Source organism: Chamaea fasciata, unplaced genomic scaffold (genome assembly GCF_029207755.1).
Source record: "Chamaea fasciata isolate MVZ Bird 193981 ecotype frontalis unplaced genomic scaffold, bChaFas1.0.hap1 SCAF_22, whole genome shotgun sequence".
Taxonomy (NCBI): domain Eukaryota; kingdom Metazoa; phylum Chordata; class Aves; order Passeriformes; family Sylviidae; genus Chamaea; species Chamaea fasciata.
The window spans coordinates 4,184,064-4,206,934 of NW_027094107.1; the positions used below are offsets into that span (position 1 = coordinate 4,184,064).

The following is a 22,871-nucleotide window of genomic DNA, read 5'->3' on the forward strand; positions in this document are numbered from 1 at the left end:
AACGTGAAACGCCGGGCAAATCAGTCAAACTGGCAAACCAAAGCTTTATTTTTTTTTTTTTTTTAAAGTCTTTGCTACAGTACCTAGGACTGCACCCCTATACATAATTAACAATCATTCCTGAAAGATCTGTATTTGGCACCAGTTTGTGTTTACTTCAAACACTTGTGGGGAGGATTATTTTCAAATCAAATTTGGTTTTTTAACAGAGTAGGAGCTGCCATCATGAAGCCAATTAGCTGAGTTATTGGAGAAGCTTAAAAAACAAAACAGAACAAAAAAACGAAGTCCTTATCTTAACCAACACATTACAGAGAGCTCCAAAACAGAGGTCAAACATTAAAAGGCTGATATAGGCTCAAGTGGTTTATAAAACCTATAAAAAAAGACTACACCAGCACATACGCCCTTTCAGTCCACGCAGTTTAGAAATTAACACAGGGAGCAACTCGCTAGCTGGAAATCTTGCCATGGGAGAACCACATATATACCAACAGGAGTACCCAAAATCAAACGTTAAAACGCTCCAATTCCCAATCCACATAAAAGGAGAGAGGTTCGTAGGAAGATTAAATCAATCCATGATATCATAAACTGGCTGGGCAGTTCAAACTTCCCCCAGGAACCACTTTGTCACTCATACACACAGGCTCACATGTACACGGCTCAATCCCATTCAAATTCCTCATGGAATAAAAGGATCCCAGGCTCTATTGAGTCTTTCCCTATCATGCAAGAAATAGGTCTGGCTGTGCTTTAATCACCCTCATGTTTTACTTCAGCCACAGAGTACCAGGCAGATTAAGTAGAAATGCACAGTTTTTAGCTCATCATCTCTGCACAAGTGTTGGAGAGGCTCAGTTCCTGGCGAGTTCCTGGTGGGCACAGCCAGTCTCCCTTCATGCAGACTCGCTGGCCTCCACGGGTTTGATCATGTGGTCGGGTTTGTTGCCCGCAGCGTAGTGATCCCACATCTGCAGGTACAGCCGCTCCAGGTCCATCGTGTACTGCTTCGTGTTGAACAAGGGGCTGGATATCCTCTGCTTCCACACCTTGCCACGGATCTTCTTCAGGCTACAGAAGACAGTTACGACAGTCATGAGATGTTCCAAACGCTACGTAATACTGTTTACCTCTGAAACCTGCTATTTTCAGCTAACCCAGAACTGTCTGTTACAACTGTTTCAAAAACACCTGCTCCCCCGCCTCCACCAAATTCCTGTTCTACCTCCTCTCATTTCTGATACAAACCAGCAGGACCACTTCAAATCAGAAGAGCTGCAACATTAACTTGCTGCATTATCTGCAGTGCAGCAACACTTTACACCATGATTTTAATTTGAAGTCGCAAACTGCTTCATCTTCAATTTAAAAAGAACAAAATGCGAACTGTATTGCACCTTTGCACATAAGCAGTTTCTTCAGAATTGTTACTCAACTGGGAGAGCTGTTAAGTTGCCATAAAAGCAGAAGCTGAATTAACTACAACACAAAACACTCCCAGAAGAGGACTGCCCAGCTATTTTACATATAAAATACCTGCAGGATTAAAACTACTGATGTCTCAGCACTATGCCCAAATACATTACTCTACATTCTTGATGTTCCCAGATTACAGAGTCCAAGTTTGCTTACTATTCCAGGTCAGTTCCCAGTTTCACAGCAATATCCTCATACTCCTGTCTGCTTTTTGCAATGAGCTCAAGACAACCCAGGCAAGTGAGCTGTGAGGCAGCAACTCGTGAGGCAAGAGTCTCCCCTGAAGAAAAGAAAATATAAGGCAAATCAAAACCAACAAAATCAACCAGGAATGAGTTTATCAAGTAACTTATCACACGCTAGCAGCTGCTTTCCTTCTGCCTCTACAAAAGGCCAAGTTTGATGTGCTTGCTGTTACTGAAAAATTACTAATATTCCAAGCCATATATTCAATGTAGGTTTCCTGCAGCATTACCTGGCATGGTGACCATTGGAGTCCCAGCCCAGAGGACATCCATGCCAGTTGTGTGCCCATTGCAAAGGGGAGTGTCCAGACAAACATCAGCCAACTGCCCTCTCCTTACATGCTCTTCTTTGGGGGCCACAGGTGAAAAGATGATTCTGTTTTGGGCAAGCCCCAAGTTTTGTGCGTACTGCTGGATATTGGGCTCTCCTACAGCTGGGAAACGCAGCAGCCACAGCACACTGTTGGGAACTCTTTTTAGGATCTGTAACAAAAATATGAAGAAAATACAGGAAGTTCAGAGAGGAACATTTACTTTTCTGAACAAGAAATTGCCACATACTAAAATGAAATGGAAGGCATCATCACTCAGTACTTTGAAGTATAGAGCAGCAATTAAACAGATCATGATTATGAATGAGATCACTGGGATTGCATTTCTGATCCCACTGAAAGAGACAGCAACTCTGAGCAACAGTACAGAGCAGTTCCTTAAGAGACTAAGTCTTGAACTTCAGGATCTCATTTATTTACAGGCCCATACTATGGAATATAAAAAAAAAATTACCCCCAAGTAGCTCCTAGCAATACACCGTAAGCTAGAACCTGATACAGACTCTCTCCACTCAGATTTATCAGTGCACAAACTGCCAAGGCCAGTTATAACTCAATTACAGAGACTAAGGAAATCCAAAATTATTTCACAGCGGAGAACCAGCATACTTAAGCTGTCCCAAACCTAAATTTTCACTGGCTAGATACACAGATATCATGTGAAATACATCTAAAACCCTCTGTATTTAGAGGGTAACACTAAGCTCTGCAACATGCAAGGATTTAAACAGCTCAAGGTCCGTGTTTTCCACAGAGAAGTTAAAACTTAACTTGCATGAAGTTTCCCCTAACCTGAACAGCTTTGCCGTTTTTAGATTTTGTACTGGAAACAGATACTCACATTAGCCCACATCTGCAAGGTGGAGGGATCAATCTTATAGAGCTGATTGAAGTTACAGTACACAACAGCATCCTCTGGTAAGCCATACTGGGAACGGGTAGTAACAATTATAGTCCGTGGAACTTCTTCACCAGTTGCTGCTTTGTTGTTTATCTAAAAGAAAAAAAAAAGGCTATTGAAACACTGAAACTGCAGGAAACAAGACTATGCCCTGTGGAATTGTCCTGACACACATTTGTTAGCATAAAAAATTACTGTAAACATATCTTTGGTTTTATGATACAAAACAAAATCGTTTACTTACCCACAGTAAGAATATAACTGGTTTGTGTACACGCTTGTGGATGCCACAATGTTGCAACCACCAAGGCAAAAAACACTGGGCATTTTCATGCCCTTCCTAATTCTCCCCGAAATTCCAAGTAACTGGAATAATTGGAAAGAAGAATCATATAAAGAGGCATTACACATGGAATCCTATCCTCCTTAAGGTCATGTAATTTCCTTGAGACCAAAAATGAAATTAAAACTGAAAGACAGAATAAAAAGGTGTTTAGAAAGCAAAGGTGGGGTTTGTTTTGTTTGGATTTTTGTGGTTTATTTTTCGGTGGGTTTTTTGTGTGTGTGTTTTCTTTTGTAAGATAGAACACAGTAAGCACAGAACAGATAATCAACAGATGCAGACTCATATGCAACTGATAAAACTGCAAGGAACCAGTTGACAAGGAAAATAATGAAAATGCTGAAAATTTAGAAGAGTTAATGACAAACTTTTTATAAAATAGATCTTACAGCCTTCACAAAGAATAGGAATATGCTGGTAAAAAGCAGCAGAGGATGAAGTTGGAATAATCAAGTTACCATGCAAGAGTCTTGAGGATTAGTAAAATGGAAACAGGATTTTTAACTTTTCTAATAATGACATGCATTGATGGGATCAAAATCACATGAACAGAGCAACACAGCGACTTAGAGCCTTTTCCATTATATATAGGTATTTTTACATACTTATTTATTTAAAATTTAGATAGTGGCATTGCACCCAGCCACTGATGACACACTTGATGTGAATGACAATGACTCACTGTCACTGACTCTTAGAAGATGCACAACAGCTCAGCAGAAGTTTGTAAACATGCTACTTTTCCACGTCAGTGAGACCTCAAAAAACACAATGCTCAACTCTTGTTGACCTATGCCCAAAACTAGCTGATCTCAGCACAAAGAAGTGCTGTATTACTGTCACTGAAAGACAGAAATCCTGTTTTAGAAGTGCACAGACAGAGCTTAGAGTGTTTCATCTCAGTGGCGGAGTGTTAAGACAAGAATTCTCTATGATAACTTCAGAAAAAATTGCTAATAGCCTTAGTGATCAAACTAAGACAAACTATTACCAACTCAAAGAAAAGTCTCAGTTGTGAAGAAAAGAACTCAAAAGTAAACTAAGGTATGCGATTATGAGCAGAGCAGTGGTAATAAAAAGTATCAAAATGATGTAAAAGAGGTTCCCAAGGGACTGTAAACTGAATAAAATTTGCAAGATAATGACTTATGCCAATGTCGGAATGTGACATTTCTAAAAGGGAAAAACTGTTCTGCAGTGGAAGGAGAGTTAATCAACACCAGTAGCTGTAACTAAAATCTCATGAACAGTTTAGCACTGAGAGATGGTAATACAGTGCACAATTCTGAAAGATGGAGGTGAATAAATGTTGTTGAAATACAGTGGAATAACTCTGCCTCTATTCTATTACTCAGCAATTTTTTTTCTAACCAAAACCACAACTGAGTAACATGACATAAATCTTGGTAGGCTGCAGGCAATAAGGAAATCTTGCCTTCAAATTCAGAACAAGCAAATGTCTTCTTTATATAACAAGAATTAATTTCTTTAGACTTTAGATACCTCTAGATACAATTCCTCTATCTTTGGGGGGGAAGATCATCTTCCAGTACATCTGTGGCTTATAATGAGCTTCCTTCAGTATGACAACTAAACGAATCAACACGACAGAAAACACATTTGCTTGGAGGTTTCTCTTTGTTGTTATGTTAAAACATACAAATATAACATGAACACCAAGAGAACAGAGTCCTGAAGTGCCTCACCTGAGTAGTTGCTAATCCATTACTGATGTTGAAGCCATTGATAGTGATCTGAATTTGCCCACGATTTATCATCTCAATCACAGCCTCTGCGATGGTGTTCATAGGGATCACCGGCATGCTGAGGGCGGCATTGCCATCGGCGTTGTCACAACTGTCAGGACACTTCATCTGAGATCAAACACAGAGGGATCAGAGGGAGCACTCCTTCAGTCCCCAGGAGTGTACAGAGACAGGAGGAGCTCTCACCTTAACAATCTTGACATCAGGAAGGCTGTCAAGGAATGCCTTCAAGTCAATGCCATTCAAAACAATCCTGTTATCATAAATGTGACCATTGGACTTGAAATCAATGACTGCTTTTTTCTGTCAAAAAAAAAAATAACGTCAAGAACTTACAAGATCCCTTACCAATACTGCATTAAATACCATTTCATAACGACACCTAAGGAAAACACCTACTTTTCTTGCTCTATCTTCCAACGTACCTTCAGATGGGGGAACATGTTGGCGTGGTCTCCGATAAAGAAAGTGTTTGGCATGTAAGCTAATTTCTCTGAATACTGCTCAGCCACCTCAACTGGTGAAGTTTCTTTATCTGTGATGATATAATCCATGAACAATGCCCCACTCGTTCCAGGATACCCTAGCCACATTGCCTAAAAAACAAGCAAGCAAGGCTTCATTTCCACGTGCATTGCAAAAATAAAGGCAGTTAAAAATCAATGAATTTTAAGTCGTATTTGCCACATACAGATTCAAGTTCCTTCTTCTGCTTTACCAAATGAAAATCAACCCCTAACTCCAAACTTTCAATACCAAGACAGTGAACAGCTGAAGATATTCTAAAATTGATCTCTCAAGCAAATTTTCCCCACAATGTGCAGCTTGAAGTGAGAACATCAACCATCAGTGATTACAGCTTCTCTCACCTGAGACAACCCCTGTAGTCTAGAATGACTCTGATTAAGGTTCCTCTCATTCTCTTTCCATAGGCATTTTAGAAAACCCTTGGTCAAAAAATCCCCCCAAAAAAACTGTGACATTGATTCTGGCTTTCTAAGAGCCTTATAACTTAATTACCTGAATAGGTGCTGGTCTCAGGGCAAACAATTCATTTCGGGCTCCTTTGGTGTAGCCATTCATATTAATGAGAATGTGAATCCCGTCCTGATGGATGCGGTCTGCTGCTTTTCCATTACATGGTATCTAAGAATGAATAAATAAATACATAAAGACATGTTCTTTTTGTTTTCAGTCTTCCAGTAATAAATGTGTTTAGTCATCAGTGTAACAATGGATAGATGCCAATTGCATAATTTAATTTGAGACCTGAATCTTGTTATTCCTGGTTTTACAAAAGCATAAATTCTCAGCAGTAAAGCTGAGTAGTGGTAAAACAAAGGCCAAAATCTAGAAACTGAGGTTATACAAACCAGGACACCCTCCTCCACAGCCACTTCTCTAAGGCTAATTAGTAATTACAGCTTACATAGGGCAAGTGGCATATTCACAAACTAAGGCAGAACAGAAAATCAAAATGAAGATCAAGAATAAGCCAGTTAAGTACTCTGCAGGGTTTTGCCTTGACTTCTGTGTATACTGAAATCCTGGTCAGTTTTCACACTGAACCTAAGGCAGACAGAAATGTATTTGCAGTTGTGACATCTTGACTTCTCCACGACATTTAAATATGACTTGAGATCTAATGTGAGAGTTATTAAATACTGATGTTACTTTTTAATAATCAAAGGTCACAAGATAATCACCAAACCCCAGGTAGGGTGTAACACCAAAACAAATTTAAAAATTCTCAAGACTAACATCAGCCTAATTCAGGAAATAATTGCAACTAAGAATCTCAAACTACAGATTGATCTCTTTCCTCATTTAGAAAAATTTAGGTTTGCTAAAGGTCAATGTATAAAACAAGCTCACCTGAGATAAGTCAACAAAATGATTTGCTTCAGCCATCACTTTTACACGGAAGTTTGTCCCATCATCAGGACTCAGGGCATAACAGAATACCTAGAATATGAGGCACCAAAAATGGGGTATCTATGACAGCATGTCCATAAAATAACTGTGCTATATAGCGATTTTAAATTACATCTCGTTTCACACACATCATTTTTATTTACATGGCATTTACCAGTTGAGAAAGAAGTAAAAGAAGAGGCACTGGGCAATTTTTTGACACATTTGAACCAGGCCTACTTCTGGTGCCAGAGTATGGCACTGCATCCTGCACAAAAACATATCCAATGTTCTCATCAGTGCAAGGCAAAGTAACTTTAACACATAGATTTGCATAAGAATTAAACCTCTTAGAATGCCTTCGAGTCACCTCTGACTTTGTAATTACTGAGAATCATAACTATGAATCAGGTTGAATAGACAAGCTAAGCCTCAGGGAAGCTTTTTAACAGTGACTAGTTATCCCAAATAGGAAACTGTAAGTGTATCTGAAAACAGCACATCATATTGGTAAAGGAGGATGACTTGGGCTGAAGAACTCTCCAAACCCAACAAAAAAACCCCAAGAAGCAAAAATTTGCTCTTTCCTCATTTAATCGCTTCTACCAAGAAAAAAAAGTGCCACTTATAGCCATATTTAAAGCTTTAAACAAGCCATTTATATTTTTACCTCAAATTTGTCTGGGTTATGCATGCCTGGAATTGACTGCATGAGGTGTGAGGTTGGATGGTTTCCAAAATCAGAGCTCACATAGCCAATACGAAGTCGACCTTCACTGGCCTTCAAATCCTTGGGATGCTCATATGGTGGCTTGTGAAGAACATTAATCTGCCAAGAAAACAAGCAAGTGTTTACAAACTCAGGAACTAAAATCTAAACAAAGGGACAAAACCCCCTCCAGGAGTTTGCAGAATTAACCTTATCCCACATTCAAGCAAGCAGTCATGGACATCTGTTGTTCCAAACCTGCATTCTACGTATTCCACTGAAGCCAAGTGCAGTGCCCACACACTGTGTCACAAGATGTGATGTCTCTGCTCCCAGACAAATACAGACACTGCTACTGCATTTCTGCTTTTCTAACAGTTTCAGTATTTCACCCGTGATTATTAAATACACTGATACCACACCACAATCCTCAGGAAGCTCTCAAACCACATGGCATTTGTGACCAGAACAGGACTGCTGTGAGGCACCACAGCATTTGTTCTGTTCTTTGCTCTCCATCTTCCCCTGTTCTTTGCTCTCCATCTTCCCCAGGCATCAGCTTGTAACCACTATCTCTGACAGGATTATCAGGCTACTCAGACAAGTCACTTTGACAGAGTGTTATCTTCCATTAGTTAACCAGACCCTCCCACCAGCTGACGGCACACTTTCAATTATAAATGGCAACCTGCACAAGTTGTTTGTCTCAAAACTCACAAGCACTAACAGCCATAAATGTTACATCCCATTCCTTCACATGTCAGTGACTCACAAAACTTACAAAGGCTAATACTGACAAATCTGAGTATTAGATTTTGAGTAGCAACAGGAAAAGCCCCAAAGAACTTCAACCAACAACTGGCCTGTACAGAAATTCCTACCTTGTCCAAACAGAGATTTCCATGTCTCTCAGCAATTGCCTTCCTAAAACTGTGAGAAAGGGGATACAGCATACTATGATGTGGGTGTACAGAAGGCAGTCTGTTTTTCTCCAGCTGATCAGCTACGATGCTAACCAGCTTCTTCATTCTTTCATCATAGTCTGTCCAGTCACAGACAATCTATAAAAGAGGAAAAACATAAAGACTAGGACAACAGCTTCTTTTGGCCTGTATCAGTTATTTCACAGGTTAAGATTACAGTTTCTTCCAAAAGTGGAAGTAAGAACTTCTGTAATTACTGTTGATGACTGTATAATTTTATCTCCTGATTTAAAACTTAAGTCTAACTCTTTACATTTAAATTAGTAACTTCCTGCAGAGGAATCCTAAGAATTCCAATCAAAACCTCATCTTCCTCACCTGCAAACAGTGGGCCAAGTTGCAATAGGCATCTGGGAAGTCAGGTTTCAGTTTCAGAGCAGTACGGTAAGAGGCAATGGCTTCTGGTATATTCCCTGAATCCTGTGAAGAGACAGAAATGAGTCAGCAGGTAAAAATATCCTCAGGGTAACTACTCACAGTGCCCCACCACACTCTTCTAGGAGTGAATCATTCCCATGTGCTACCTTGTGAATCGAGGCCAGGTTGCTGTGGGCATCAGCAAAAGCTGGGTTTATCTGAATGGCACGGGTGTAGCACTGCAGAGCTCCCTGAACATCCTGCATCTCCTTCAAAGTGTTTCCCATATTAGAATAAGCATCTGCAAATGTGGGGCTGATTCTGAAAAATACAGAGAATATGTCTAGAACAAGAAAAGCTCCTCCTCCAACGAGAAAACATGCTCATACCCAGACTTTTCCATCTGAAGAGCAGCTATGGAAATTACAACACACGACTAAGTCATCTTCTGTACAAATCTAGGCATTAGGAAAGGCTGGGACTCTTACACGGAGTATCCATTTACCTAATAGCCTCTTTGTAATGCATCAGAGCTTCCTGTAACTTTCCCTGCTGTTGCAGAACACTTGCTAAGTTTGAATGCGCTGCAGCAAACTCTGGAAATACCTGGAAGAAAAAGAAGATGACTCTTTCTCAAACATCTCAAGCAGACCACAGCAAAAACATCTGTGCATTTATTACTGTACTTCCTTACGTTTTTTTTAGACTTATGTCCTATTACACATTCCCAACTTGAACCACCCACCTCTCCCTCACAGTCAACTGTACCTCAAGAGCTTTCCGATAAAGACGGACAGCTTCCTCAATATTGCCCTGCTCCCTCTTGATGTTTGCCAGATTGTTGAGAGAATCTGCATGAGTGGGACAAAGTCGAAGGGCTGTGTTGTAGCACTCTTCTGCTTCTACCACCTTCAAAAAAAAAAAGAGGCACTGTTAATACAGTACCATTTATTGGAAAAGCACTGTTTATGAGATGTCATTATACAATCACTTTTAAAGGTTCAAGATAGAGATTTCCTGAATTGTTCTTCCTTTTAAGTGAGGTTAAAATCCATCTTAACAACTTGCCCAACAACTTAACAAACCGGTAATGGCTGGTGTCTATTAAAAAAGCATTCATAGTCATTTCAAGAAGAAAGAAGTGCTCCTTACACTGCCTTTCTCCTTCAAGGCATTGGCCAGGTTGCAGTAGGCGTCAGGGAAGTGGGGCTGGAGCTCAATGGCCCTCCTGTAGGTGTCTATGGCCAGGTCTATCAGGCCCTGCTCATAGTACACACAGGCAAGGTTGCCGTGCACAACTGCGTGGTTTGGGCTCAAACTCAAGGCTCGCAGATAAGCTGCCACAGCTCTGTAACAAAATAAAGGGGAAAAAAAAAAAAAAAGAGAAGGTGAACAATCCTCCAGAGAGCAGGAATTATTTGCCTTGGTACAGTGTAGAGCAAACAACTTTAAGTCTTCTGGAAAACAAGCCAAGCTTACAGCTTCTTCTTTTTTTTTTTAACACTCTTCATTACTAGGAAAAAACACCTTTTTTTCCTTAATCCATTTTTTGCCAGTTTATTATTCAATTTTAACAAGATAAACAGTATCACATTCCATCTTTATTCTCTCCACTAACCTACCATTATTTAGACTTAAATCATCACTTTGTTCAAAAGTGAAATCTTTAATTATATGCTCCTATAGCACTATATAAATGGCTGATGTATTCAAATCCAATTTCTAGGAAAACCATAACAATGTACATAAGTAAATGTTTAAAAGCTGATGTAAAATCTGAAACTGTGGAAAAACATGCCTCTGTTCGGTCCCCTAATTCATGGTTAAATCAGACATTGCTGAATCAATTAGACTGTGTGCAGTGCAGATAATTAACCTGTTCCCTGCAAGCTTTTATTAAATTTGGGGCCACAAACCACAGCTACCAAAAATTAAAAACCAATTAACAGATGCAATATGGTACACTGCATATAAACAACACAGCCTGGATCTTTTCCCAGAAACAGGAGAGTCACGTATCAGATGAGAGGTCTCAGAACAGGTTAGTTCAACAACACAGCAACACTACTGCAACCCAAGGCAGTAACATGAGGCAGACATGTCACAAATACAGAATATTCAATCAGATGTTTAGCTGAATTCCAACATTCCAGTTTGTCTCACACAGAAGGGAAATTTTAGAAGACACACTTGCAAATTATGTTCTGAATCACATAATGAAAACAGAGAATTCAAGCACTCAGAAGGTCTTTCTCATGCATCGGATTTTTACCCTCCCCAGCCTTAATTTCAAATCTATTTTCATCAGAAACTTTCACTGCAACAAGAAAGAATACATTTCACTGACTTTTTAATTTTTATTTAAATAGACCAGTAGCCTGGTCTGTCTGCATTGCAAAGCCATTTGCTTGCCAAGCTTACAGCTGAAGGCTCTGCTTCCCCTGTCCATAGACACTTTACAGAAGGAACATAATCTGTATCTTCAGACATCTGACAAGCCACAGAGAGAAACAGTAGTGATCTGCTTACCTGTCAAATATCCTTGCCTCCTTCAGAACATTGCCCAGATTGATATAAGCATCCAAAAAATTTGGGTCAAGTGTTACAGCCTGAAAATATTTTTGAAGTAAAAGTTTTGAGCATTCAACAGAAACACATTTTCTATGAAACTGAGCTGTTTGCTGTTTCTTGAAAATTTGAAAAACATAATCTGTAAGCTTTTAACACTCTATCAATAACCCAGTAAAGGAAGGAAAACCTACACACCAATCACAGAGCAAAGCTATTTATCTGAATGTATCATCTACTACCTTCAAATTTATTTGTTTGCTCACCTCTTGAGTTGCAACTACTGCAGAATAAAGTGTTAAGCATTTATCTCACATTAGGCTGATCATACTTAACACTCCTGTCTACTGATGCTATGTTGCCTTGAGCTTGTTTTTAGAGAAGAAACCCAAAGAAACCTTATCTGTATCCTTTATCTATTGCAAAGTACAACAGAATTTTAAAGCTTTAGCAGTGCAGGAAAACAGGCTGTTCCCAAGAACAAGGAAACGACAAATATATCATGTGTGTAAGGAAAATTCAGTAGTCATTTAACTAAAACATCTTTGCTCCCTTCAAAACTACTAAGAAGCAAAAAAAAAACCACTTCAACTGATGGAAGCTACAGAAGCTGCAGTAAAAAAGCTACACGTGAGTATTTGACAAGCCCCACTCTTACAGTCTCATGGGAATTATTAATTCCAAATTAAAATACTTCATCTATCACTAATTAGACAAACATCAAAAAAAAGAAAAAATCTTGAGCAGCTAGACTTTTTTTGTAGGTTTGAAGCCATGAATTTCAAGAAGAAACTATTATCACATCTTAAATTCAGCTTTAGGGCACTCTAGAAACTTTAGAGATGAGGACAAAATTAATTATAATGCCAATTAGACACTAATTGCAAGGTATCAGACACCTGCTTAATGACACTAATCTAGAGAACACTGAACAGTAGTGAAAAATAACCCTGGAGAAGAGGAATTAACGTGTCACTTAAAACTGCTTTTCTCAGCACCAAGCACTAAGCTGATTCTTTCTCTCACACACAAAACATGCGAAACATTATCATCAAATCAGATTTTTAAAAAATTCAGTCTGGGAAAGGGCTGAAGAACAATTCAATGAATTTTCTCATATTTGACATGTGTGAAGTCCTAGGGGAGTTCTAAGTGTCTCTCTCGAGTAGAAAATAGGCAGTTTGAAAAATCAGCAAATTTTATAAAACAATTAACAGGAGCTGTTAACTAACAGGATCATACAAAGTTCTCCACCATCAAAATATTTAACACCTTCAAGCACACAGCTGCATGTACATTCACACCTAGCAGTGAAGCTGACTCCCTTAGGTAGTTACCTTTTCAAAGTGATGAATTGCAAGCCAAATTTCTCCTTGGGCATTGAAAACACAGCCAAGATTACTCCACGCCACTGCAAAGTTTGGTTGAGTCTCAATTGCTTTTAAGTAACAGGCCTTGGAATAGTTAAAGAAGAGAGATACAAGGGAAGGGGAATATTTGTAAAAAGAAAAAAATGAGAAAAAATAATTGTTAGTATGCCTTCTCTAACCAGCCAAAAGTGACCCTGCAGTATAGGCTAGCTTGCGCCAAAACTAATGCGCTGCAAACTGTTGTTGATCCTGCGCCAGCGCAAACCAAAACCCAGGTGCAAGCCCACCATTTTTCAGTTATGCTGGTAACAGATTAACATTCCTTCAGACACCGGATTGCCACAGAAATAAATCATCTTCAAAATAATTCAATAGTTCACCAGAAATATCTGCTGCCCTTGGGTGCGTAAAAATCAAAAAATTACCGTGTAAAAAAAACTTCACTCTGAAACAAAATTTTCAAGTATTCTAAATCAGATAGAAATTACTTAAAAAAAATTAAAAAAAAGAAATTAAAAAAACAAACAAACAAACAAACAAAAAAAAACAACCCACTACTGGAAAAGGTAAAGCCATTTCTCAGTTTTAAGTGTGCCTGTCAAATGCGATGTCACACCCCATCTGTATCTTGTTTCCCCAAATACAACTCAACCTCTCCTGCAGCTTCAAAACCTCAAATGACAGGATTGCATGAAGGTTTAGGTCCCTGTAATGCAAGCGCAAGAAATCGCTGCGCATCCTACCCAGCACGGCGCCACGCTATCGCTGCGAACTGCTTGGCTCTAGTGGTCGCCCCAAGGTGCAGTGAACAGCCAACCAGAATCATTAATCTACCAGACAGGCCCACGCGAAAACTCGCATGTTACAATTTGACGTCTGGACTCTGTAAAATGCGTTAAAGGCCAATTTTTATCCAAAAGGCTTCAGCCTGGAGCTCGGGCAGTGGCCCGATCAGAGATTAATCATCGAGTCAACCGTTCACGGGGGCTTTAATCGCACGCAATGCGCGTTACCGCTGCGCAGCCTTTGCGCTACTGCAGGATCACAGCGCATCATCAGAAGAGCAGAACGCTGCAATCCAAACAAAGAAGAAAAAAGGAAAAAAATGAACAACCGGAAGAGTTAGAAGCTTTTACTATTAACTATCTCCAATTATTTCTTTAAAAAATATTTTAATTTACTTTTACTTTTATTTCTTTGAAAGAAATTTGTGGCTAATAGTATAAAATATTCTTACATTACTTGCTTGTAATTAAATATTTTAAGCTGTTTCTGAAGCCACAAGACAGAAGATTCAGGCATGGAGGCAAATGGTTTTGCTGTGGCAGTTACAAACCCGTTACCATATTTCTCATCATGTGACTTTTCGGTGCGTTCCTTGCTGGAAGAGGAGGAGGAGGTGTGTGTCTGCCCTAGATCCAGGCCTCGAGCTCCCTTCAGCGAGGCACCTTACGCATGGAATAGGAGGTTTCACCCACCTGAAACCTTCTAAATACAATATCAGTGGTGAAAAACCAAAAACAAGAGAGAAAATAAAACAAGATCATTAGTAAGAGTTCAACAAAGCAATTGCATTTTTTTGGATATGTCTTAACACATGGGAATGAGGATAATCTGTCTGTAACAAGGGAGACATGCAGAAGGGAGAGGGTTAATCGGGCAATTGCATACAGCAGGGACTTTTTTTTTTTGGAAGAAAGGCTCTGAAACATCTACAAAGAAATTAAATTTTAGTTCAAACTGTAAGGAATCTGCTGGCTTGATCTTTCAAATGAACTGATAACCAAAGAAACACATTGCAATTTACTCAAGATGTTTTTCCTCGTTTATTAAGTTCTCACAAAACGGAATAACACTTTCAAACTAGGTGTCTCCAGAGCTCTGAAACAAAGAAGTCAGCAACCTAAGGCAGGCGCAGTGTCTTGGCCTATACCAGTCACACTAAAGCTGCAGTGAAGTGCAATTCATGTTAGCTGTCCGCTTGGTGGGCTGAGAACCAAGTGTCTCAAAGACTGTTCAACTCTTAACGCTGCTACGCAATGTTTTCAACCTGGATCCGACCAAATCAATCAGGCTGCCCTAAGGGGTGGTACACGCATCCAAGTTGTTACGAGAAACAAAGCAAAATTGAATTTGGAACCTGCAAGCCCCCGTTACCCCAGAGTGATGCCCACCCTCCCCAAATGGTGCTGCAGCCAAACAGACAGCTACGCTCTTCATACACTCCACTTGTGAGCATGCGCGTGGGGCTCGGAGCGACAGCCGCGGAGCCCAGAGCGGCTCTGGTTTCCCCACACTCCTCACCCCTGCAGCGCGGACGCGTAAGGTGGCTTGTAACAAGACAATTTTCTTTCTGCGATCCGAATTTTAACGTGCCAAGAATTTGAAACTCATCTTGGGTGTTCGAATTCTCAGTTTAGGAAACGCACGACTGCTAGAAGCCACCTTTCCACTACAGCAAGTTTTCTTTTGATCAGTTCATTTACCAAACAAACCAGCTTTGTCCTTCCGATTTCTTTATTTTGGGGGAGGGGAGAGGGAAGACATGAAGAAAAGATATTGGGGGATGGGGGTGGGGGGGTGGTGTGTGTCGCATACTGCAGCTATTATTTACTAGCCTTTCTTCCACTATCAAGGGAAGGGAAAAGTTAAAAGAATAAAAATCTTTAAAAGCCAATATTACAAGGTAACATTTGGATAAGTTTCTTCTCCACTTACAAGCCACAAAGGACTTTAGAAGAGCAGCCATTTCAATAGCACCTGCATCGTACAGGGATCTGGAGCTAACCACAGGCTCTCTGCTTGGCACCAGCAGGCAAGCCTCAGATCTGAAGGATTGTTACTTATTTCCAGATGAAAGCATGATGGAGCCCCTGCCCAATACTTCAGAATGGTATCAGATAGTCTAGTTCGGCAGCAAGGCTTGGTAACTTTCCATTTCTTGACTTAAACCAACTTTTTAAACATGGACATGCCATATCTTGCCCTGCAACTACTCTGGGGCGTTTCAGTGCCTTCAGTTTTCAGAAGTTTCTCGGACTGTCTGTAGATCAACGCAGATTTGAAGACTTGGTGCAAAGTTCAAGTTTTCAAAACACTGATGTTTACATGTATTCTACCCAACACCTACCTTGGCTTCTTCCAAGCGACCCAGGGCTTTGAGCAGGTTCCCCAGGTCACTACGAACACAGTACAAGTCCTGAAAAATCAAAATCACACCATCAGCTTCAGGACTTCAGATTCCCCACAGGTCTCCACAGAGAATTTGCAAGAAACAGCCCAGTCCTCTAATGCTTAGTTTAGATTCTTAACAGATACATCACAAATGCAAATTATTTTTCTTGACCTAAGATTACAAACAACAGATAATCTGACAAATTTAGTACTTTAAAGTACAACCGTAAAGAATTAAAAAGAAGTAGTACTTCATACAATTCCTATTATACAGAAATAAAAAACTGAAAACAAATGCCCCTCCAGCAGCTAAGTCCTTTTGCCACATGCAAAGTATTTCAAGCCCCATTTATGTTTTTTTTCAAACCACAACTCCAAACCTGCACTCTTAAGATACACCATTGCCATTATGGCTTTCAAATAGATATAGAAAGTGATTTTGCTGCCTGTATCCCTAAGGAAGTTTTTCTCCCTGTTTTGCCCACTAATCCATCCATTTCCAACAGCTTTACCACATGTTTTTGCATTTTCTTTTGTTTGAAATGAAAGCACAGGCTGCAACAGCATTATCTAGCAGTAAAGACCAAAGAGAATGTAGACATTTTGTCAACACTAATGAAAGGATTTACTAACCTAAACAAAACTCAATTCCTGCAAAAAAACTCACCCTCTCACATTATGCTAACCAGTGCATACACTAGTCACACCACCTGGCATATTAAGTTAGACAAGTTCACACTGGTTTAAGAACACAGAGAAATAAGGTTCTGGTTTCTTGTTGGACTGGGCTTGCTTCTCCTACAGAAAAATGATTTATGTACATGGGACTAATGCTGCACTTGCAGTACTTTTTATCAAAACGTCTGACCAAAGAGCAAGCAAATACCTTTATCATGCTGAGCAATACTATACAAATGTAATGAATATGATGCAAAATTAACAGAGGACAGTAGTCTGTTTACTAAAAATGTCAATTTCAAACAGCTACAGCCAAAAATCCAAACTCAAGATCAATCAATGTTATAGGAGTCATTTATAGACAGTCAGTTTCAGCCTTTAAAACCTAAACTCCTGTAAACCAGCCAACAGTGGAAATCTAACTCAATCTACAGCAGAGATCTTACCAAGGCAACGGTCATCACCATGAAATTTCTGACTTCATGATAAAGAAATACCTGGTGATTTTCCAAGACCTCACATTCAAGTCTAAGCATCAATTCTCTCACTACAGTACTACCTTAAAGCACACAAAGCTAAATATGGGGCTATTCACTGAAGCCTCTACCTGCAGAAAAGAAAAACCAAACCTTGCTTTTCTTTTATCTAAAAAGGTAAGCATGTTACATATACAGAAAAGCAATCAACCTTACTGCAATACAGAATCTTTTGTGACAAAAACCTCTCAAAGATCTTTAAAAATACTATTAAAAGCTTCATTAAGTTTATGGTATACAGGCTGGAAGGGTTATCTATTGTTCGTTCTTTGAAAGCTGCTACTTTTGTTCCTAAGGCAGTAATAAAGAATGGACTTTATTATAAAATAAAGCATTTCTTACAGGATTGTACTGAAGGGCAGACACGTATGCCTGTACTGCTCCTTCCATATCACCTGCAGCTACAAGTGCAGCAGCCAAATTAATATATCCATCAATGAAATCTGGTTTGAGGCGCAGTGCATGTCTGTAATGTTCAATTGCTTCCTGCAGCTGTCCACGCTCCTTGTACACATTGCCTAGGTTTGAATAGGCTTCAGCCAACAGTGGGTTCTGTTTGATTGCCAAAGTGCTGAAGTGAGCAGACCTGGAGAAAACAGACAAGTTAGCAAATAAGAAACCACAACCCAAAAACAAACCAAAAAATCCAAACAAATCCACCCTGGATATTCAGTCTGTTTATCGAGTTACTCTAGTAAACATTCATGCTTAGGTGAGCCAAACATACAGCCAACAAATCTGCACTTGCAGAGCTGTCCTGTATTTTTATGCTCCCACTTTGAAACTCTGATTGCCCTGGTTCCCATTTTAGGCTGTACTGAACAAAGACAGCCCTCATTTACAGTTAGAAGGGTTCAAGTTGCCTCACCAAACCTGAGCTCAATACACTAAAAAAACACTCCAGGAATCCCTCTTCCAACATCTGTATGCTTTAAGCAATGTTCCACTTGATATTCTTTACAAGAAGCAAGCCATGACTTACATGTAAAATTCTGTTGTATCCTCACTCATTTTCCCATATTTGAACTACTACAACTCCAATCAGAAAACTATGTAAAACAAATCTAAGTCAAAAGTTCTTATTTCCTTAACCAGCAAACATGAATTTACAGCTAGAACAAGTGAAGTTCAAAATGCTAGAGGCACAGAAATAAAGATCAAGAACAGGCAAGCAGAAAGAACACAGCAACAACCTTCAGATCACTAAACTCATTTAACTAGATATGCTGTTGTGCAGGAAACAGTCTTAAAATCTGAAATAAAAACTCCAAAACCACAAACCCTTAGACTGTAGGTGGAACGAACATTACCCATGTAAATCCTGCCAGCACACACCAAAGTGGCTGACATCCCTATGTTACTAGGCACAATATGAAAACAACGCTACAATAACAGCAAGGCCTCCTGTTTGTTGTAAAGCCAATGAGTTCAATTTGTATTTCTCTTACCCCAGGAGAATTCCAGGGGGGAGGAGCCTTACCTGTCCAGCCGGCGACACTGGAAGTGAATGGATGACAGTAACAAAAGCACACCAGTGTTATCAGGCTCCTGTCTCCAGAGCTGCATGCAGTGTCTCTCTGCTGCTTCAAAGTCTCCTGCCTGATACTCACGATGAGCCAACTCCGCTAACCCTTGGAAGGAAAGCATACGTTTCGTTGGTTCTGGAGAGTCACCAAAACATTTAAAGGGGGAAAACAAAAAGTTAGATGATGGGAACAAAACAAAACAAAACAAAACAAAAAAAAAACAAAACAAAAAACAAAACAATGAAAAAAAATGTACACAACTAATGGATGAAAATGTTTGAAATGATATGAAACACTACAGCAGGTGACAGTTGGGAATCGAAGATTTTATCTGCACCAGTCCTTGCCTCCATCAGCTAATAATAGCAAAAATGCAGACTGTAACGACTGTGAATATTTGTAAGTCAATCATTTTCCATTATTCTGAAAGAGACTCCTGTCATGATAGGATATTTTGGTTCCTAACAGTGGAAGTGCTGCTAACAGAACAATGACTCTCCTCACTCTCCCCCACGACTGAAAATCCTATGCTTGCTATGTTAAAAAAAAGTTCTAACAATTTAACAGAAAAATTAAAGACAGGAGACAAAGGCTTTAATAAAGGACTTGAACAAAAGAAAGTTTCTCTGTGCAAGTAGTGAAAGCTCTTAAAAAAAAAGGCAAAAAAAGCACAATGGGTAACATTCCTTGAATCCTGCATACTCCTACATTTTCTCTAAGGAGTCAAAATCCCTTCACAGGAAAAAAAAATTGTCTTGGAACAACAATATCTGATGAGAGACAAACACACACTTCAATGATTATGCAACTGGCCTACAGGAGGAACCATTAAACACACAGGGTACAGGAAAGGAGTTACTGCTCCTGGAGGCTTAGCTGAAACAGGAGTGACAAAATAGTTTTAGCATTTAATACCCAGCTGTGGAGAGAGAAATACTTAAACGAAACACCACCTGTTTTAGACAAAACAACTGGAAGTGAGAAAACTAAGTAAAATTTCTTACAAAGTAATAAGCAAGTGCAGCTTGGAAAAAACCCACAACCATTCATTCTACAAAGTGCTGGCCTTCCAATACTGCCTTTATACCAACAACTCTCACTATTAAAAGGTTTGATTACCTCAAGTGACTCATTTTTCCTCCTGTACTCTGCAGCCCCTTAATTCCATTCATTAAACACTTCCCACCTCATCCTACAGTTTTAAAATTTGGAATCTTAAATGAAAGAGATAAACCTTTTCTACTGCAAGAAAACACCTGAACAGCTGAGCCTACATTTTTGTAGTGAGGCAGTATCAAAGTCCAGAGACTCTCATGCTTTTGTGAGAACTTTAAAGACAGCCAAAATAATCATGAAGAGATTAGGTACAGATTTATTACCCTGTCTTTACTTTATGAAATTGGGATTGATGCAATTTATTTAAATTACTTTCAAATTTGAGGGTTTAGCACCAGTGGGTTTTAATATAAGACTGCAAGTCCTCTATGATATAAGTACAGTAGTTTTTCCAGATAATACATTGTTTCTCTCAGTGCTATAAACTGTTTCATAGTGAATTTGAACTGCCACTCATTTTCAGATAATTGACAAATTAGTAACCAAGTACCTTCATCCAGATTAGATTCCTGTTTTTCAAACCCTGACTAAGGGCAAAGTGGACTTCAGGATGTGGTTAAACCTACTGGCAAAGATAAAAAGGTACAACCTTTATTCAACCTGAGAATGTTGAACTGTGGCTGAAAACCACAACACTTATAAATGGTGCTGACAGAAATGCTGGAGCACCAGCAGGCTGTTCCTCACTTGGCCCCTGTGCTGGTAACAGGTTTTGCACTTCTGGCAGGCAGCGTATTTTCAAGGTCCACTGATGGCACAAACAGAGAAACCAGACAGAGGAAGAGCACATCTTACGGACTCAATTTCCTCTTCAAATTCATTTCAATTGTTCTGGTAAATTTCAAAGCCGGAAAAAACCAAAAAGCACCCCCAAACAACCCAAAAGTTTACATTTCAAGACTCAGGACAGCAGCGAAAGCAGCTTTCAATCATGATATATATATTTTGCCTACTTAATGCAAGAAGTCAAACTGAAGTTGCAACTTCCAGGGCAAGAAAGCAGAAGGTGCAGACTTAACACCTGGGAATGAGAACTACTAACAAAAGCTTCAAAAGAAGAAACACTGACATTTTCTTTCATTTATCAACTATATCTGCTTACAAAGCAACCCTTTATCTCCAGAGATAAGGCAAACCTCGTGTAAAATCGCCAGTTATCTACCTCCAAGCATTTATTTTATAAACCATTGTGAAGTTCACTGAAAAGCAGGAAGTGGACAGCCACCATCACGGAGTCCAGAACAAGTGAAACTTTTAATACAAAGTTGGCTGGAAGTTGAGCAGTGCAAAATATCCGTAAGACATCCCATGAATGGATGCTCACTGACTCAATTTGTAAAGAAAATAACTGCACTGATGGATTAACAGCCAGGAAAATCTCTTAGCAAGTCTTGCATAAATTAATTTCTGTGCCTAGGCTAACTCGTGCTGCATGCTTCCACTGTGACCTTGGAAAAGTCTAGTACAGTACTGTGACAATGACCTTCCCTGAGGCTTCCAGACAATGCAAGCAAAACAAAAAGCTACACAGAACCATCAGAAAGGCGCCCAAGGCCATTTTCCCCACACAATTACCATCCTAAACACTTGCAATACACTCATGCTCAACCTTGCAGACACAACCTAGCTCCAGACAAGTGGTTACTTCCAGCTGGGAGGTGCTGGATAGCACAGGGCTCTCTCCTCTCAGAGTGCACGTGGCTCTTTTTACCCCAGGGATCCAGGCTACAAGAGGATGCTGCAGCCTCGCTAACCGCACAACTGAGAGGGTACGAAATACCGCACAGCAGCACTGATCTCTATCACTACCGGCTCTCTTTAGATCCCCATCTCCGCACTGCTCTCCCGTCTCTTTCTCCAAAAATCCTCCTTTTCTTTCTGCTTTTCCCAGTCATTTCAGCTCTACCAGCACCTCAGCTTACAGGAACCCCCAAAATCTGGGGGATAAAGCTGTGCTGTCCTTCCGTCCTTTCCGTAAGCATAACACTTCCTTCCCTTGCTCTACAGAGAAAGTCAGATTTCTCCTCCATTCCTCAAGTTCTGGATCTGCGAACAAAATTTAGGGCAGGATCTTTCCTTGACACAACACGCTATTTTACTGTTCAGAAAAGCACTTCAGTGCTCGGCTATGCCTGAGAACCATACAACGGTCTGGGTTGGAAGAGACCTTAAATATCATCTCGTTCCAACTCCACCGCCGCGGGCAGGGACACCTTCCATTCGACCAGACTGCTGAAAAAAGGGAAAAAAAAAAAAAGTCCTGCCTAAAGTGCAGCGAGCGATTCTGAGCAAACCAACACACATTTTGGGTCAGGCTTTTTTACCCTACTTCGCCCTCTAACGCAGTCACCTGATAGTCCGATAAATATAGCAGCGAGCCCGCCGCACTCGCGGCTCCCCGCGCCTCCCCGGGGGCTGCCCACGGGCAGCGCCCACCGGAGCGCGCCCGGCACCGCGCTGGGGCCCGGGGCACAGACCCCACAGAGGCGGCGGGGCCACCCCCGCCCCGTCGCGTCTGGAAACTTCCTCCGGGCGCGGGCCCGGCAATCGAGGAGCGGCCCCGGGGGCGAGGGCACGGCCCGGCCCCCGCTATCCCCGGCCAGCCCGTCCCCGGGGGCGCCGCAGCGCACGGTACCTGTGCTGTCCGCCACGTTCCCCACGGAGGTCGCCATTGGGACAGGGGCCGGGGAGGCTGTGGCGGCGACGGCAGAAGGTGAGCTCGGGCCGGGCCGGGCCGAGCTGCCCGCGGTGGCGGCGCGCTGAGGCGGCGCTCCCGAAATGGCGGCGGCGGCGGTACCGAATGGCCGCGGCCGGGACTATCTCCGCGGAAAAGAGTCCGGGCGGCGCCGGGCAGCGCTGCCACACGGCGGGCGG

The 22,871-nt window shown here is 40.7% G+C and overlaps 1 protein-coding gene across 3 annotated transcripts; it reads right to left on the reverse strand.

Moving 5' to 3' along the window:
- Window positions 1-24: 24 nt before the first annotated feature.
- Window positions 25-22,784, reverse strand: OGT (O-linked N-acetylglucosamine (GlcNAc) transferase). Of its 3 annotated transcripts, none has more exons than XM_066202705.1 (22): window positions 22,633-22,773; window positions 18,836-18,986; window positions 17,698-17,941; window positions 16,098-16,166; window positions 12,935-13,051; window positions 11,559-11,638; window positions 10,182-10,377; window positions 9,798-9,938; window positions 9,535-9,635; window positions 9,197-9,350; window positions 8,991-9,092; window positions 8,571-8,750; window positions 7,651-7,809; window positions 6,942-7,031; window positions 6,087-6,212; window positions 5,492-5,662; window positions 5,253-5,369; window positions 5,007-5,174; window positions 2,898-3,050; window positions 1,955-2,207; window positions 1,636-1,759; window positions 25-1,074 (listed from the first exon to the last, which is right to left on the reverse strand). In XM_066202705.1, exons 1-22 carry the CDS (start codon window positions 22,667-22,669, stop codon window positions 900-902), a joined length of 3,108 nt encoding a protein of 1,035 aa, XP_066058802.1. In that variant the 5' UTR covers window positions 22,670-22,773; the 3' UTR covers window positions 25-899. The 3 variants fall into 3 exon arrangements, with proteins under 3 accessions (XP_066058802.1, XP_066058801.1, XP_066058803.1); XM_066202704.1 differs by having other exon boundaries at window positions 18,836-19,016; XM_066202706.1 differs by lacking the exons at window positions 25-1,074; window positions 1,636-1,759; window positions 1,955-2,207; window positions 2,898-3,050 and adding an exon at window positions 3,057-3,323 and having other exon boundaries at window positions 18,836-19,016; window positions 22,633-22,784.
- Between the last annotated feature and the right edge of the window lie 87 nt (window positions 22,785-22,871).

Excerpts from the sequence above, each read along its gene's own strand:
- OGT (XM_066202704.1), bottom strand. The coding sequence starts at position 22,669 with ATGGCGACCTCCGTGGGGAACGTGGCGGACAGCACAG. Across the intron at positions 10,378-11,558 it reads GAGGCAAGGATATTTGACAG|AGCTGTGGCAGCTTATCTGC; the intron begins GTAAGCAGATCA and ends ATTTTGTTACAG. Across the intron at positions 8,751-8,990 it reads ACTTGGCCCACTGTTTGCAG|ATTGTCTGTGACTGGACAGA; the intron begins GTGAGGAAGATG and ends CCTCTTTTATAG.